The sequence below is a fragment of the Podarcis liolepis genome, assembly GCF_965112155.1.
Source record: "Podarcis liolepis genome assembly, chromosome: 17".
NCBI classification, from domain to species: Eukaryota; Metazoa; Chordata; class Lepidosauria; order Squamata; family Lacertidae; genus Podarcis; species Podarcis liolepis.
In genome coordinates, this window is record NC_139571.1 from 11,291,664 (window position 1) to 11,307,875 (window position 16,212).

The following is a 16,212-nucleotide window of genomic DNA, read 5'->3' on the forward strand; positions in this document are numbered from 1 at the left end:
GAAGGCCAGTTGTGTCCGACTCTAGGGTTGTGTGCTCATCTCACTCTAGAGGCCGGGAGCTGGCGCCGTGCGAAGACACTTCCGGGTCACGTGGCCAGCGTGACGAAGCTGCTCTGGCAAGCCAGCACCAACGCAGCGCACGGAAACGCCGTTTTCCTTCCCGCTATAAAGCGGTACCTATTGATCTATTTGCACTTAAGGGTGCTTTCGAACTGCTAGGTGGGCAGGAGCTGGGACCGAACGACAGGAGCTCACCCCGCCACAGGGATTCGAACCGCCGACCATACGATCGGCAAGTCCTAGGCACTGAGGTTTTACCCACAGCGCCACCCGCGTCCCAATAATAGCATGGCCTAAATCATCTGTGATTAGAATTTGACTTGAGAGATGAAACACTGGGGGCACTATCAATACTGTCACATTTGGACTTTCAGAAGTGCCTGCATAAGCAAGGCTAGCCAACCATGTAAAGTTCCAGCTCCATCAGTCCAGAAGAGGAGAGAATACCTGAAACTGAGGAACTAATGAAAAATCCCAGCCCCGATGACTTAAGGTCACCCAGTAAGCTTCATGGTATCCCAGGTATCCCAGGCCCAGCCTGACTTTCTAACCTAACCACTACACCACACTGACTTATTTATGCTCCTCCCCGTTTGCCCCATGCATCCTTTCCTCTGATTCTGTACTGTTCCTTGTCAAACAAACACCTACAAACAGAGAATAAAAACTTTAAGGATGCACAGTTTTCAGTTGCAGACTTTTATTTGGGCACAGAACAGGAATTGCTTCTCCAAGAATCTGCATAATGCGGACATCTCTGCTCAATCTGCCAGCTCCACAAACATATTTTCTCGGTTCAGAGGAATCATGTAAAAATGCAAATAAAAAATAGGATTTTTTACATACTAAAAATATAAAAACAAGGAACTTTCAAGGTAGCTCCAGTTTAACCATGAAGACTCTGCATTGAAGAATAAAAACCGTCAGCTCCTCCGATTCTTCCCAAGCACTCATTGAATAGAAAGAGGTATTCGGTGCTGCAAACACCTAGAGCACTGTTCTGGAAAGAAAACTGGCACAGCTATGCAAGTAAGGCAACCAATCATTGAGAGACCTGGATCCAGGGGACACATGCTGGTTCACAGGTGCTGGGCTCCAAGCTGGATTTTGCTTGTTCGGTGATGCTGGCAGCACAATTGTATCCCTCTCACTCCAGGATAATTCCAACAGAGGCCAGGGCATCTATGGCCCACTGTGGGTAGCTGCTGATGTTGCCATACATGGTCTTCATGAAGTCCTGAACAAACTGTGGGAACCTCTGTTCAATGATACTCTCCCGGATTGAATGCATCAGGTTCAGCTGAAAAGAGGGGGAAAGACAGAGACGCCATCTCTTTAGCAGATGCGCTTCAAACACCATGCATGTAAATGTGGGCGCAACTAGTCCCATGGAAGGCCCAACCACAATCAACAGGGGAAAACGTATGACGACGATGATGACATTGTAAACTCATGAGACTGAAGAGCTACCCAACAGCCTAATTCATCCGTTTTCCCAGTGTCTTAGAGAATCTTTCCCACCACCTACAAATGGTGCCAGGCTTTACTGCCTAATAGAAGAAAGCCTTGAGGCTACAAAAGGTGCAGAAGATGGACCAACCTGGTATGCAATATTATGCACAGTAACATGGTGCATGGCAGCTGTGTCGCTCCGGAAGAGAGCATTCAAGAACGCTCGGCTGTATCTGTCAAAAGACAAAAGAAGGAACAAGAGAATGCTCTTGTGAGTCAAGGCCTAAGGAAGGTAATCTACACACCAATGCTAGGAAGAATTAGAGGAAATCACCAGGTATTTCCTACAAAAGTAGAAGCTAAGGTGTCACTAACTAACAGCTACCCACTTTGCCACAGGACAATAAAAGCAGCAGTGGGAATTTCCCTCTGAACACCAATCTTTTGGCAATAGCTGCCAGCACTGTTGTGCTAGGGAGATAGTTTTCCTAGGTCCCACAATCCCTTGTTCTATAAAAGCCTTGATGTCTACAAAGGAGATTGTTGAGCAGTACTTCTGGATTCAGCAGTTCATCAGAAGTGGGGGCATGTAAATATTGGAGTAGGCCAGGGAGAAATCAAATAAACACTCAGGTAGAGAACATGAAAGTCCTACAGTACTTTGAAGACAGACAAATACGTGCAGCATGAAGTTCATGGGCAAGCGCCTTGATGTGAGAAGCCTCCAGGACAATGTTAGTTCAGCCTTGCTAAGAGGCAAGGGAGCAGTTCACACTTCCCGACAACCTTCACGTCCCTGAGAACAATCAGAACCTCCCTGTCTCCTGAAAGTATCTAGCTCATGAGCTTTTCTATGGTGACTTCTGCAATAATTCTAACATAGCAACTAATAGAAATTAGGCTGCCTCTGCATTCTACGGTACAGACAAATTATGCCCAATTATCTATTCAGTCTCCTTCAGGAATTGTCTACCCAATTTTCACCTGGCCATTTTATCCTCCCTGTGAGGTGGCCTAAGAAACACAATTAATGTATCCTAGCTGAGTGAGGATCTGAACTTAAATTGCCCTGGATCTAATCTGATCCCCTGACTACTATGATACAGTAAGTGTTCAGGAATGAGCATGGAATAAAACTACTGCTTCTCTTTCTTTCCATAGTTAAGTAACACTGAAGTAGACGAAGATACCATACTCAAATATTTTCTTCTTTGAAAGCACTAAAAGGTGGTTAAGGTGTGCCCAGAGGTCATTGATCCATGCTATTATCTTGGGTATATGCTATGAAAGGGATCTGACACAAACTTCTTAAAATGTATCAGAGGAGGTATCTTCTTATTCTTTGGCGATCACTCGTAGCCGAGCAAGATTGTCTTCCATAAGCAGGGTTTTAACAGTGAGTCCGTGGAGGTCAATTCTGGATCCACAGTGGGGACATAGGTTTCCGGGTGGGAGTTGATCATAATGAGGGTTTGCCAAGCATGCCTTCCTCTTAGCATATTTCTCCCTTTTGTCCTGAGTTCAAACGTCTTCAAAGCCCATGACACCTTTGGTAAAGGCTGTTCTCTAATTGGAGCACTCAAAGGTCAGTGTTTCCCAGTTGTCTGTTTTTATACTACATTTTTAAAGATGTGCCTTGATGTGCCTTTAAACCTCTTTTGTTGACCACCAGCATTACGCTTTCCACTGTTAAGTTTGGAATAGAGTAGTTGCTTTGGAAGATGATAATCAGGCATCCACACAACATGATCAGTCCAATGAACTTGATGTTGAAGAATCATTGTTTTGACGCTGGTGATCTTTGCTTCTTCCAATACACTGGCATTAGTTCGCCTGTCTTCCCAAATGATATAATCTTATATTGGCTGTACTGGTTTACTTACATAACTGGTCATGGGCCAATATATTGTGATTCCCGCACCCATTCCTCCCATCCCTGTCAACCCAATGCCTGAGGATGACTGCTCTGCTCAGAGTTGCCCTGACAAAACTCAGCAAGAGCTGCAGGCACAGATATATTTTCTACAACTCTGCTTCCCTGACTCCACCTTTAAAAGTATCTCAGGCCCTCAGCAATAGATGAAAAATGGTCTGCCTTCCAACAAAGGAATCTGTCTTTGCAAAGGGCAAATCTGAGTTTTTTTTAAAAACAACCACCATCCCTGAAGCTCACCAACCTCTGGCATGTGGGACAATCACAGTTCTCATCAATGGGTCGAAAATCCTTGGCATATTGCTTGTTTTTCAGCTGCAGGGAGCCCCAGGGGACCAAGGCTGAACCAAAGCGCTGGAAGTTGAAAGTGCAAAGATGTCAGCAGCCAGGAGATTCAGGGGAACGCAAACAGCACTCATCAGTCTTTCCAGGTTTAGTAGGGGTTTCAAAACACTTCACTGCTTTGAATAGTGCTCCCAACCCCAGGTTATATGTTCTTCCACCGTGTGGTGAAGTGGCCCTCCTCCTCCCCCACCCCCTCAACCAGTGGGCCCACTACCGGTTTCCCCCGCAGCCGAGACAGCTACTTACTGCAGTTCTCGTAGGGAAGACACAGTCAAACATATCGCAGCCCAGAGCCACACACACCACCAGGTCAGTAGCATAACTTCATGAGAAATGGAGAGAGACACATCAGGTGATGAAGATGCTGCAAGTGTACCCACCCACTGTCTATGACACAGCCTGGCCCAATCAAGAATGCTCAGCCTTCTAATGGCAGAGATGGCAACATTTTTGTGGTAAGCTTGTGCCCAGAAAATGTCAGGGTGAGCACAATCACCAAGGGGACTGAATTGAAATGGTCAAGTCATTTGGTTGAAGGAGGAGAAAGAGGGGTGGCTGTAATGGTTTGGGAATATAGTACAGTCAATGACCATTTCGCAAAGGGGATCTGTTCCCAGAGCGTTGGCAGAGCACGTATAAGCACCCCTGTCCCCGTTCCACCCTTTTAGTGACAAGTTTAGTGATGTTTGCTGATCACTTTCAGGTTTGGAGCCATGGATGCAATTGTGCATCATTCAGATGCATGTTAATTGGTCGTTTCCTGTAGTTGGTTACATTACCAGCAGCAATCCATTTTGACATGTTCCTGCTGGAGTGTAAAGGACAATGGTGTCCCAGGCACCAATATGCTTTGCCTGAATTGTGGCACTTGCTCCTACCCCACTCCCATGAGATAGCGAGGCTTGTTCCTGGGGAGATGATTCGTACTGAGATCTACCATCCTCCAGAAGTGATCTTTGGCCTCACCACCACTCAGGCCCCCAATGGCAAAGCCCGGCACGTCTCGTTTAGTCATTTCTAGCCGAGAGGGAGGGGAAGAGAGAAACAGAGAGACAGAGAGAGGGGAAAGGGAGATAGCTGTAAGAACTGTGAACTTCTACTTCAAGGGAAGCATCATCCTAAGGAAACTCAGACAAGAATGCCAACAGACCACCCCCTCCACAGTTGTTGCTGTGAATGTTTGAAGTATTATTTATTTACTAGCAATCTTGAACCCAGTGCTGCTCAGGAATTCTGTGCCGTTTTTAAAAGTTCAATCCACCATCTTGATTCAAAATGGCCTCAAATTGTATCGAAACATAGACAAAAAACTGTTCCTTGATCTCAAGACCATGATGCAAAATCAAGTTACAATGTCTGAGAAGGTAACCAAATGTACAGCAGACAGACAAACAACTTTCCAAAATATATAGTAGATTCTTGGCTTAGGAAATAAGCCACAAATCCACTATCTTCTTCCTTTTCCAAATGCGTGATGAAAGTATAAAAGCAGTTCTTGGAAATGTTGTATTTGTAGAAAATTATCCTAGCCCAAGGCTCCTAGAACACTACGTAAGTTATAATAGGAATAAGGAATACTACATAAGAACCCTTCTGCAATGCCCCTGGTGTCTTTTTAGGCTTTTATAAACAAAGCAACTGATCATTCTTAGGAGGAAAGGCCATCTTTAATATTTCCTCTTCCATTTCTTACTGTTAACCCCACACCAGAACCAAAATAGCCTAAACAAGCATGTGAGCAATTTTGTCATGAATTTACAATCTCTCTGGGTAAAATTTTCACCACTGCGAGTGAAACTTTACCTAATTAGCCAATCAATTAATGTCTGCAACTCTGGTTTGCAACTTTAGCAATCAGTGACTGAAGCTTTGCAAATTGCATTGGTAGACTTGTGGCCAGAAACTGAAAAACTTCAGGGCTGGGAAACTGAGATCAACAGAAGGTGACTGCCTAAGGCTCCTTACGGATATGAATTTCAGCAAAACTCTCTTTGGTCTTGCCCTCAAATATGAATACTGTAGCTTCAAACTGGGACCAGAAGTTGCTTGTGGACAAAGCCCATACAAAAAAAATGAATTTACCTTCCAGACACTTAGATCGGAGGGAAGGATCCAGTCCACCCTGGATAATAGCAAATAAATTCTGCTGGCCAGGCTTGGTATGTGCTGCAATACATCTGTCCAGCCAGCGAATGGACCTGCAACAGACAGATCTCCTGGTCAGTTAAGAAAAGGTAGCATTTGTCATATCATTCCACAGTCAGACATTACGTTACTCAGGGAGTTGCAAATGTAGGTGCATCAAACGTCCAGCATTAGTCATTCCAGAGGAGGCACCACAGCTCATTGTTTCTTACCACCCCTCAAGCATGCACTCCAAGCTGGCAGCTCAGCAGAGAGACAATGAGCCATGCTAACTTGAAATCCCACAATCTGGACTTGTAGTCTTATCCTTGGATAAGTGCAGTAGCTGATTTTGGGGGGTTTTGGGGGGGGGGGAATAGAGGGCTTAACCTAGCACAAATTTGACATTAACTCAGATGACTTCTACCTGCGCAGAATGAAGTTTGTGTTTAAAACAAATCAAAGGAGCTTTTACAGTCATATGACATTTGTATAATTTCATCTGCTCATGCTTAACATACAGAATTGAGATGCTTCACTGGTAGTAAACATAGATTCCATGCCTAGACAAGCAAGGCAGGCCAAAAGACTGTGTGAGTAAGCACCACAGAAGTCAGTGGCGCAGAGAAGCTAAGTTGAGATGAACAGGCAGATCGACACAACACACAAAGCAAACCTGAACATGGCTTCTTCTACCCGGGGGCCGCTAACTGTGCTGCTGACCACATCATCTAACTGCATCATGATGTCAGAGCCTAAGGAAGAAAAATGCAATGTAAGTCATCAAAAGCAGAAGAGATCAGTCCACACCACAGATTTCAAATTTATTAATTTAAAACAAGACATTCTCTCAATTTTTGTCCTAAAGGCTAATTAAAATATTTAACACAGAAGTAGCATAGAGCCAATTGTCCAACCGGCTGTTCCACTGTACTTTTACTAAAAATAAGCAAGCTCATCTCAGTTAACACTGAGCAGAGGCAGGCATCTCTAAGGTATTAGTGAAAATTTCGTAATACTGTAAACTCAAACACTTCTTAATACTCAAAGAAACTAAGGTACTTTTCTTTTAGGAAAGCCAATTGTATACAAATTGTTTTTTTTAATTTCAATTAATTTAAAAATAATTCAGGAATTTAGGGTCTTTTTTCATCTACTTCTATTTCAGAAAAGTCTTAAGTAGATGTTAAAATTCTGAAAATCAGTACAAGCGGCTCTACATTTTGCTAACTGAAAAGCCTCCCTGCCTCTCTCTCTCCCAACAGGATTTTTAAAAACCCTTGATATGGTATGGTGCTGTTCTATAGAACTGGGATGAAGTTAACCATAATAGTTTTTTTGAGATCCCTGCTCCACTTTCTGACCTCCACCCAGTAGTAAATGCCAGGATGGAGCTAAGGAAGGCGCTCAGAATCATCTCATTATTTACTACTTATGGATTTCTGGGCTCTTTAGGTGAATTTTAATAGCCCATTGTGGATTATTACCCAAAGTTACTCAGGTCACAAAATGCTTTCATCTCATTGGTGCCTCATTTGAGATCTTCAGTGAAGATTCACCATTAACTCAAACAGAAGGGTCACCACCAGAGTGACTGGTTGCCTCCCTCTGAAGTTCTATGTCTATGTGGAATTTCAAAGAGGGGAAACAGCTGTGGCAGGAGAAGAATGTCTGTGGTATGAAGCACCAGTCAATTCAGCAGTTGGCATTATGCAAGACAGAATAGTTACCAAGAGCATTTTGTATTTCAATGGATTTCTCTGGAGTCAGCAGAATCTCCTTGCCATCATAAGGAGAACAGAAGCACACTCCCTCCTCTGTCACCTTAGACAGCTCCACCAGAGAGACCATCTGGAACCCACCGCTGTCCTGCAGGAAAACAGTGACACTATGAACAGACCTGAAATAAGCAAAATTATTCTGTTCTGGTGCTCTGCTCCCATAATTGCCAGAAGAGCGAAGCATTCATTTGACTACAAAGGCCTGAGAAGAACTGGGATGAATTAAAGAAAAAACCATTTGTGCTTCAGCTATAGTTATTTAGTGTTCTGAACTTCTGTGTTTGAACACATCCTTTCAACACTCCAGCAGCAACTGGTACACTCACTTCTATTCCTGGTGAGGTGAACAGTTCAAAACAATTTGTGCAAAACCACACAGAGAATCTGTGGCAGAAAAAGAGTCACTGCTTTCTCCCAACAAGAAGCTCAGGCAGCAGCATATATTACTCACTAGAAGAATGAATAAGTGAAGAACATTCCTTTTCTCTCAATCTCTCCAGTTATGGAAAATTTTCAGAATGAAAGTGTATCTGCTTTGCTGTGTTCTAAACTAACATTCAACTGAGCAGCTAGAATTTCCCATGTGTTTCTGTAACACATGTGCCCCAGCTGCCACAATGCCTAGATTCCTGCCATCTCTCATAAGCCATGGCTTCTTATTTTTGCCAGCAGTCAATGGTTGATTTTCCAGTGGCAAGTGCTTTAATTAGTCCCTTCAATACTCACCGTGAGCAGGTTTCGTGACCAGTTCATAAAGCCATGGAGCCCATTGGCTTTTTGGATAAGCTCTGGTCCCTAGAGAAGGATAAAAGGTTATAATCAGTGCCTAACATAGCTAGTGCCAAAGACCCCCCACCACTGATGCCAGGCATCGAAACTTTCCTCTCATAATCTGGCATATGACCAAGCTAAAAACAGCAACAGCACAAGGTCAGACCCTTAACATTCAGACACTGTGCCTGCAGCAATATTCAGAGCAGGATGCTCCCAACAAAAGGGCACATAGGGGAGAACAAACCAAAATACGGGAGAGATGCTGCAATAAATTGGCTATCAGACTACACCAGGAATCAGAAAGTGCTTGGTTGGAATCTCACATCTGCTTTTCTTCCTCTCTTTGTAGCTACCCATCTGCAATGTGTAGATATCACCTAACAGGGCTGTCGAAGGACTACAATAAGACCAAGTGTGTGAAGTATTTTTAAAACCTAAAATACCATGTAAACTTTAATTATCTTCCTTCTCATTTGTTCTGCAAGACCTTCTCCATTTTGCTTTTGGCTGGAGTGTGAAAAAGGAGTATCTGAAAAGAGAGCTGAGAAAAGGGTATCCTTTGGCTTGTTCCAACCCTGGAATCTCACTTGCCTGGCTTCCAAGGAGAGAAGGAACCACCTCAGCAAACATCCCTCAGTATAGGCCTGTACTCTGTAGTGGATTTCTTAAAAACCAGTACTGTGGCCATGCTTACTCAAAAGGTTTGTCCTTTAGGGCTCTGATTGCTTAATACTAAGAGAAAGACATGCTCAGAGCTATTCATGTATTGAACGAAGCGTTGTGTTTGCTGATTAACAGAGTGTGTCAAAGAAATAAGAAAAAATTAGAGGGCATCTCACAGTCCTGTTGGATTCTATTGACCAGATTTCTGGGTTCAGATTAAAAACTATTTTTGAATCCGGAATAACTTCCTGGACAGAAATGATAACTACCCATAGAAATAAAAGACTTCAATAAAGCTGTGGCTAGACACTAGCACGTCTGTCCCCATATAAAAAGGAGCAGTAGAGAACAAAATTCATGCTCTTTTTAATTCAAGTATTCTTCTGTGTGAAACTTTTGAATTTAAACATCTAAAAAACAACCCTACCTATTCAGATTTCCAATGCTCATGCATTATTGCAAGGCTGTGGGGAGCTGAAGTTCAACGGTTCACAACAACCCTGCAATATAGTCCTATGTTTATATCAATATTGCAAATCAAAGCTGGGCATGTACAAGGCTGGTTTGGATTTTGAAGCCAAAAACTTCCCAAACAAAAAACACCTCTCAGGCTTTAGGAACAGCCAACCTACTTTAAACTTCCAGGCTCCTCTGTTCAGTCTGGTGGGAATTTGCAGGTTCAGAAACATTTGCAGATTTAAAAACATCCACTTTTCCCTCTGGCAGCTGTAAATCTCTGGGACAAGTAACTTTTTAAATATTCATCTCGGCCCAGAAAGAAACACAACCAAAATCCTCCTCCTCATTTGACCCTCAACTTTTGTTACTTATGAACTTAAAACATTCCAATCATTTCTATAACAGCATAGAATAGCAACTAATAAAATGAATTTCAATAGTGACAAATGTAAGGTTCAATACTTAGGCAACAAGAACCAGCTGCTGCACAAATATAAGATGGGGGACACCTGGCTTGCCAGTACTGAAAGGACCTAGGGCTCTTAGTAGAACACAAGCTTAACATGAGTCATCAGTGTGATGCCGCAGAAAAAAAACGCTAATGCTATTGTAAGGCTTCATCAACAGTGTCACGATCAAGGGAAGGAATAGTACCTTTCTATTCTGCCTTTGCCAGACTACATCTGGAGTACTGAGTCCAGTTCTGGGTGCCACAGTTTAAGAAGGATATTGACAAGCTGGAATGTATGCAAAGGAGGGCAACCAAGATGATAAACAGGGTGTGGAAACCAAGCCTTATGGGTATGGGTTGAAGGAGTATGCTTAGTGGAGACAGAGTGGAGTTATGAAAACCACCTTCAACCGCCTAAAGGGCTGTCCTATGGAAGTTGGAGCAAGCTTGTTTTCTTCTGCTCTGGAGGCTAGAACCCGAACCAGTGGTTTCAAATTATAAGAAAGGAGATTCTGACTGAACATCAGAAAGAACTTTCTGACAGTCAAGAGCTGCTTGACAGTGGAACGGACTCCTGCAGGGGGTAGTGGACTTTCACTCTTTGGAGGTTTTTAAGCAGAGACTGGATTGGCACCTGTCTTGTATGATTAAGATTCCTCAGATTCCTGCGTTGCAGGGGGTTGAAATAGAGGACCCTTGGGGTCTCTTCCAACTCTACAATTCCACGATTCTCTGTTATCAGCAACTGTTGTGGCCTTGTGTTTGTCTTTCTGTTGATGCACTTACAAAATATTTGTTTTGAAACTCTTAATTCTAATAAACGGCTCAGGACCACAATATCTCAAGGACCGCCTCTTTCCATATGAACCTACGCAGAACCTGAGATCATCTTCTGAGGCCCTCCTTCATATGCCTCCTCCTCAAGACGTCCAGAGGGTGGCAACATGAGAACAGACCTTTTCTGCAGTGGCTCCCTGCCTGTGCAATGCTCTCCCCAGGGAAGTTCATCTAACGCTTTCATTATACACCTTTAGGCGCCAGGCAAAAACGTTCCTTTTTAACCTGGCCTTGGTTGACCTGATGGGACATCCTATACCCTTTTAAAATGTGGCTCTTTTGGGGGGGGTTGTTATTGAGTTATTGTTTTTATTTTTATTTTATATACTGTATTGTGATCTTTTCTGTGAGCCACCCTGAGACCTCTGGGTACAGTGGTACTTCGGGTTAAGTACTTAATTCGTTCCGGAGATCCGTTCTTAACCTGAAACTGTTCTTAACCTGAAGCAGCACTTTAGCTAATGGGGCCTCCTGCTGCCGCCACGCCGCCGCCAGAGCACGATTTCTGTTCTCATCCTGAAGCAAAGTTCTTAACCCGAGGTACTATTTCTGGGTTAGCGGAGTCTGTAACCTGAAGCGTCTGTAACCCGAGGTACCACTGTATAAGGCGGTATCTAAATTCAATAAATAATCATAATTAATAATAATATTAATAAAAAGTATCTATTTTTTAAATTAAAAAACCACCAAATATTGCAATCACTGTAATTGAACTGAATATTGGGTTTCTTCCCCCCTGAAAATAGGATTGGGGGGGGGGGAGAATTCCACTGAGAGTAGGAAACGTCTCCGCCGTCTCTAGTAGAAATAAATGGCAAGTCCAGGTTTGGGGAGGGGGGTGTTGGGGGGGGTCGTCTTACTCACGGGGCGCATGCCCAGATGGTAGGTGTTGCCCAAGCACAGGCGGCACCCGAGCGCGTCCAGCTGCGTAGCGGTGAGGCCCTTCATGGTTCCCTGAGTACCGACTGGCATGAAGACCGGGCAGTTGACGGAGCCGTGCGGCAGCCGCAGCTCGCAGGCGCGGGCCTTGCTTCGCCCGCATTCCGCCACCACGCGCAGAGACAAGGCCGGCGCCGCAGCCATAGCAACCGAGCCGCCCTCTCCCCGCGCCAACGCGGCCTGTCACGTGACGCGGCGTTGTGAGGGGCGGGGCTAAAGGATGGGTTTTTTTTAACCCTTCTACGTACCCCGACGTCCACCTATAGAGATACAAAGGTTCTCGGTTTCTGAGAGACCCGACGCTGTTCATTGGACTCGACGCAGCGCCCGCCCCTTGACGCCGGAGCGTTATTGGCTGCGCCTGCATAAATGCCCCTAGAGATACGAAAACTCAGAGGGTAGAGGTGGATAACTACGGAGGCGAGTCTGTAGGAACCTGTCGCAGCAAACAACCACAACAACGAACAGGCCCGATTGATATCTTTAGATTGGCAAAGATTTGTGGTATATAAGCATATAAATAAGAGGAACAAAAATAAGAACCGCTAAAAATATAGAATGTACAGTATATGTGCGTGTGTGTCTTATTATTGTTATAATAATAATAATCGCTTAAAACATACAATATAATATATAATCTATTAAATTCTATTGTTAGTTAATTGATTTTTATCAATTATATTAAATATTTAAAAATATATGTGTAATCAATAATAATAGTAGTAATAATTTTACTAGTTATACACCGCCCTTCTGACTCTGTTTCTACACAAACCATACAAAGAATTACAATGAAAACACAACGGCCCCATCCCTTTCAAAGGTGACAAAAGAGGATGCAAATTTGTAAGCAGATTTGTGATTCATTTGCACGAAAAGCGGCACAGAAATAGAATCAATCAATCAATTTGAATAAAATTTGCTTATTTACGCATATTGATGCATTACATGGAAATACCCTACATCTTACTAACGGGGAGGGAGATGTGAACAGTTGATTTATATTTTGAACAGCAAGAAAGAGGACACATTTGTCGACTTCTACTTTTAACTATGGATCACTATGACAACTCTCATTTTATGTACCCATGAAAAGAGGATGTGTCCTGGAAAAAGAGGACGTATGACAAACATAAATGCCTGCTCAGTCTGCCATCTAGCTGCTGGTGATAAGCAATTTCAAGGCCTCCACTCTCCTTGTTTAAGCTTCTTTACCTTTAAACCAAACTTAAACTGAACAGCTCTTCAAACAGAGGATTGTTTTTCAAAGAGAGAACTGGAAAATAGAGCACACAAGCCATCCAACTAAGAGTGTGCCCCTCATAATAATAATTTTATTTATTTATTATTACCATGTTCTGTATGCACAGTTTTTCATCTAGGCAAGCAAGAGGCACTCAGAGTTACATTTCAGACAGGAGGGAAATCACTTGAGAAGAGTGTAAAGCAGGACTGGTGAGAGGTGTGCCTGGGAAGAGTCCTGAGGGCCAAGTAGAGGCATGAAGGGCCACATTCCCCACTCACCAGCCCTGAGGTCACCACCCCTGTTTTATAAGAATCCAACCATCTGAGTGACCTTGTGAAAGTGACATGTAGAATAGGGCCCCCCAAACTTTTCTGAACAGTGGGAACATCTGAAATCTTGAGAAAGAATTGTAGGCAACACCACAACATTGCTGCTATGCAGGCAACAGTAGTCACAAAATGGCTGCTGTGGGGCTGTGGCCAATTATAAAATCTACTACTGTGACAGAGCCCTTATTCCACACAAGGGAGACAGGTGAGGCTAAAAGACAAGTCATTTCCCCATGAAACTGAATATCAGACAGAGGCTGGCTAAGCCCAAATAACAAAACATCAATTTCATGGAAAGTGAACTGCTCTGCTATCCATTTCATTGCTGCTTTAACATAAGAACACTGATTTCACCTAATGTTTTGGAGAGGGTAAATTTTTAGCAAAGTGCACAAAAGTACGTCAAACGTTATGCAGATGTTGTGGTAATACAGAATTGGTTTCCAAAAACTTGGAATGGTGTCGGGGGGGGGGGTTATTGGTTTGTTTCATTGTTTTATGATGTATTTTGTCTTCTCATTTTGTTGTTGTTGTGAACGGCCTTAGGATCTTTGAACATTAACACTTTCCCCCTCCATCTTTGTGACTATTCTGTGTTTTTTGTTTGTTTGTTTCTCTGTACAGTAGTACCTAGGGTTACATACGCTTCAGGTTACATACGCTTCAGGTTACAGACTCGGCTAACCCAAAAATAGTGCTTCAGGTTAAGAACTTTGCTTCAGGATGAGAACAGAAATCGTGCTCTGGCAGCGCAGCAGCAGCAGGAGGCCCCATTAGCTAAAGTGGTGCTTCAGGTTAAGAACAGTTTCAGGTTAAGTACGGGCCTCCGGAACGAATTAAGTACTTAACCCGAGGTACCACTGTATTACTACTTCTGTGTCGTGTGTTTCTCTTCTCTCTCTCCCACCCACCTTGGCTGAGTGGGAAATACATATGGTAGCTGTTTCATCTGCATAGCAGCTATATATCTCCACTCCCACTATAATTGGCATATAGGACTGCTTGGTAAGTGTACGTAATGGAAAATAAGAAGGAAATAATGACTCAGCTGTATCCAACAACATAACTGTGCAACTGTAACAACTTCCACTAGTGCAGGAGAATTTATCCCACCTGTGCATCATGCCCAAAATCAGCTCTGGGGTCATCCCCACTTTGTGGCAGATTTGGTGGGTGTGGGTGGTGCCCAGTGACTGGGGAGTTTCTATTACGCAAGCAGAAATTGTCCTCCTTGCGCAATGTCTTGGTTGCATTCAGCTCACTTAGCACCCTGCACAAGAGTCAACACAGAGCAATATAAAAGAAAGCTTGGAAACTTCTTGATTTGCCAGAAATGTATGCTCAGCTTGAAGGCTTTTTGTGCTGCCATGTATTAGGTGTCAAACTTTTAGAAACAAACAAACAGTCAATCAAAGAAACAAAAACACATGCCTCATGATACTTACAAAAGATTGTCACAGAAACTGGGGATGGTTTTGTGGTTGATTCTGATAAATGATATATGTAAATGCTTTTGTCTCAGGTAGTCACAAGTAAATCAGTAACTGAACACAGCAAAACTATATTTATAAGGGGTTTTTACAAGAGAGCAAGTAACCGCACCCTTTCATCTGCTCATTAAATTTCAAAATGCTTGCAAAGAAATGGACTTTGCTCGCACTGTATCAGGTGCATTCTTTTCTCAGTTCATAATATGTTATACTGTAAAGAGGAGTCTGAATAAATCTACTTGAGATGTTGCAGCCATTACTAGACTGCATATGTTCCACATGTTCCACATTTTCCACATACCACACCAGCCCCATATTTTGTACCCGTTTGTTCTGTGTTTTTTCATGTATTTTTTTTAAAGGTGATGATGATACACATTTTGTTATTGTGCTATGTACTACTGCTTGTACTATTTTGTAGCTTCACTGTAGTATCACGGTCATAAAACGTCCAAATTTTTGCAAGTTTGCTATCCTTTACTGTAACCTTTCACCAGTAGAAGTGGCTTCTTGGATCCATCAGTCTCATTCCTGATTCTCCATTTTGTGGCCATCAGCAAGCAGGGGAAAAGGCAAGCATTTATAGCATGACCCATTGCAAAATGCATAAATGCAGAAGCAAAGATGTATAGTTGTGTTGCCATGCAATTGTCAAGTACGACAGAGTACAGTACTTTCAATATTTTTATCCCACTACCCTCCACCCCGTGCTGTGGTACAGCAGTGCAGTGCATTATTTTGAAAATGTTCAATTGTAGCATCTTATGAAGGCACCGTAGGATATTGGTGGGTAGCCAGGGTGGTGATAAGAAACAACTTTTAATAGGGAAATGTTGAAGAAGCAGACCATGTATCTCAGTACCATTGTTACAACCACAGCTGATTAAAAAATGTACATACACCTTGCTCCTCTCCTCTATATTGTGCAGCAAAAAGACCTGTTATCCTGGGGATAGAAGCAGCCCCAGTGTGATTGCATTTGTCCCTGGACCCCTAATTGGGAACCACTGGTCTAGAGAAATGACAGAGATCTGTAGAACAGTAAAAGATGTATTTAAAATACCCTAAGAATGCTGATATGCCTACAGCAGGTGCAGACAGAATAAATTAAATTACTAAAATGAGAATTCAGAGGTTGTGGATAATTGGATTCATGTGACTATATGAAGGCAGAGTGATCAGTGGCGTAGCGTGGGTTGTCAGCACCCGGGGCAAGGCAAGTAATTTGCACCCCCTAACCCGTGGATTTGCGCCCCCTAACCCTAACCCCCAGATGTTGCGCCCAGTGCAGCCGGCCCCCCCTGCACCCCCCACGCTACGCCACTGAGA

The 16,212-nt window shown here is 43.2% G+C and overlaps 1 protein-coding gene across 1 annotated transcript; it reads right to left on the minus strand.

Annotated features, from left to right (window-relative positions):
* Nucleotides 1-743: 743 nt before the first annotated feature.
* On the minus strand, nucleotides 744-12,122 carry QTRT1 (queuine tRNA-ribosyltransferase catalytic subunit 1). Its single transcript, XM_083482089.1, has 10 exons — nucleotides 11,744-12,122; nucleotides 8,422-8,490; nucleotides 7,645-7,783; nucleotides 6,591-6,669; nucleotides 5,873-5,988; nucleotides 4,669-4,807; nucleotides 4,037-4,112; nucleotides 3,690-3,799; nucleotides 1,661-1,745; nucleotides 744-1,360 (listed from the first exon to the last, which is right to left on the minus strand). Exons 1-10 carry the CDS (start codon nucleotides 11,960-11,962, stop codon nucleotides 1,208-1,210), a joined length of 1,185 nt encoding a protein of 394 aa, XP_083338215.1. The 5' UTR covers nucleotides 11,963-12,122; the 3' UTR covers nucleotides 744-1,207.
* Nucleotides 12,123-16,212: the final 4,090 nt, after the last annotated feature.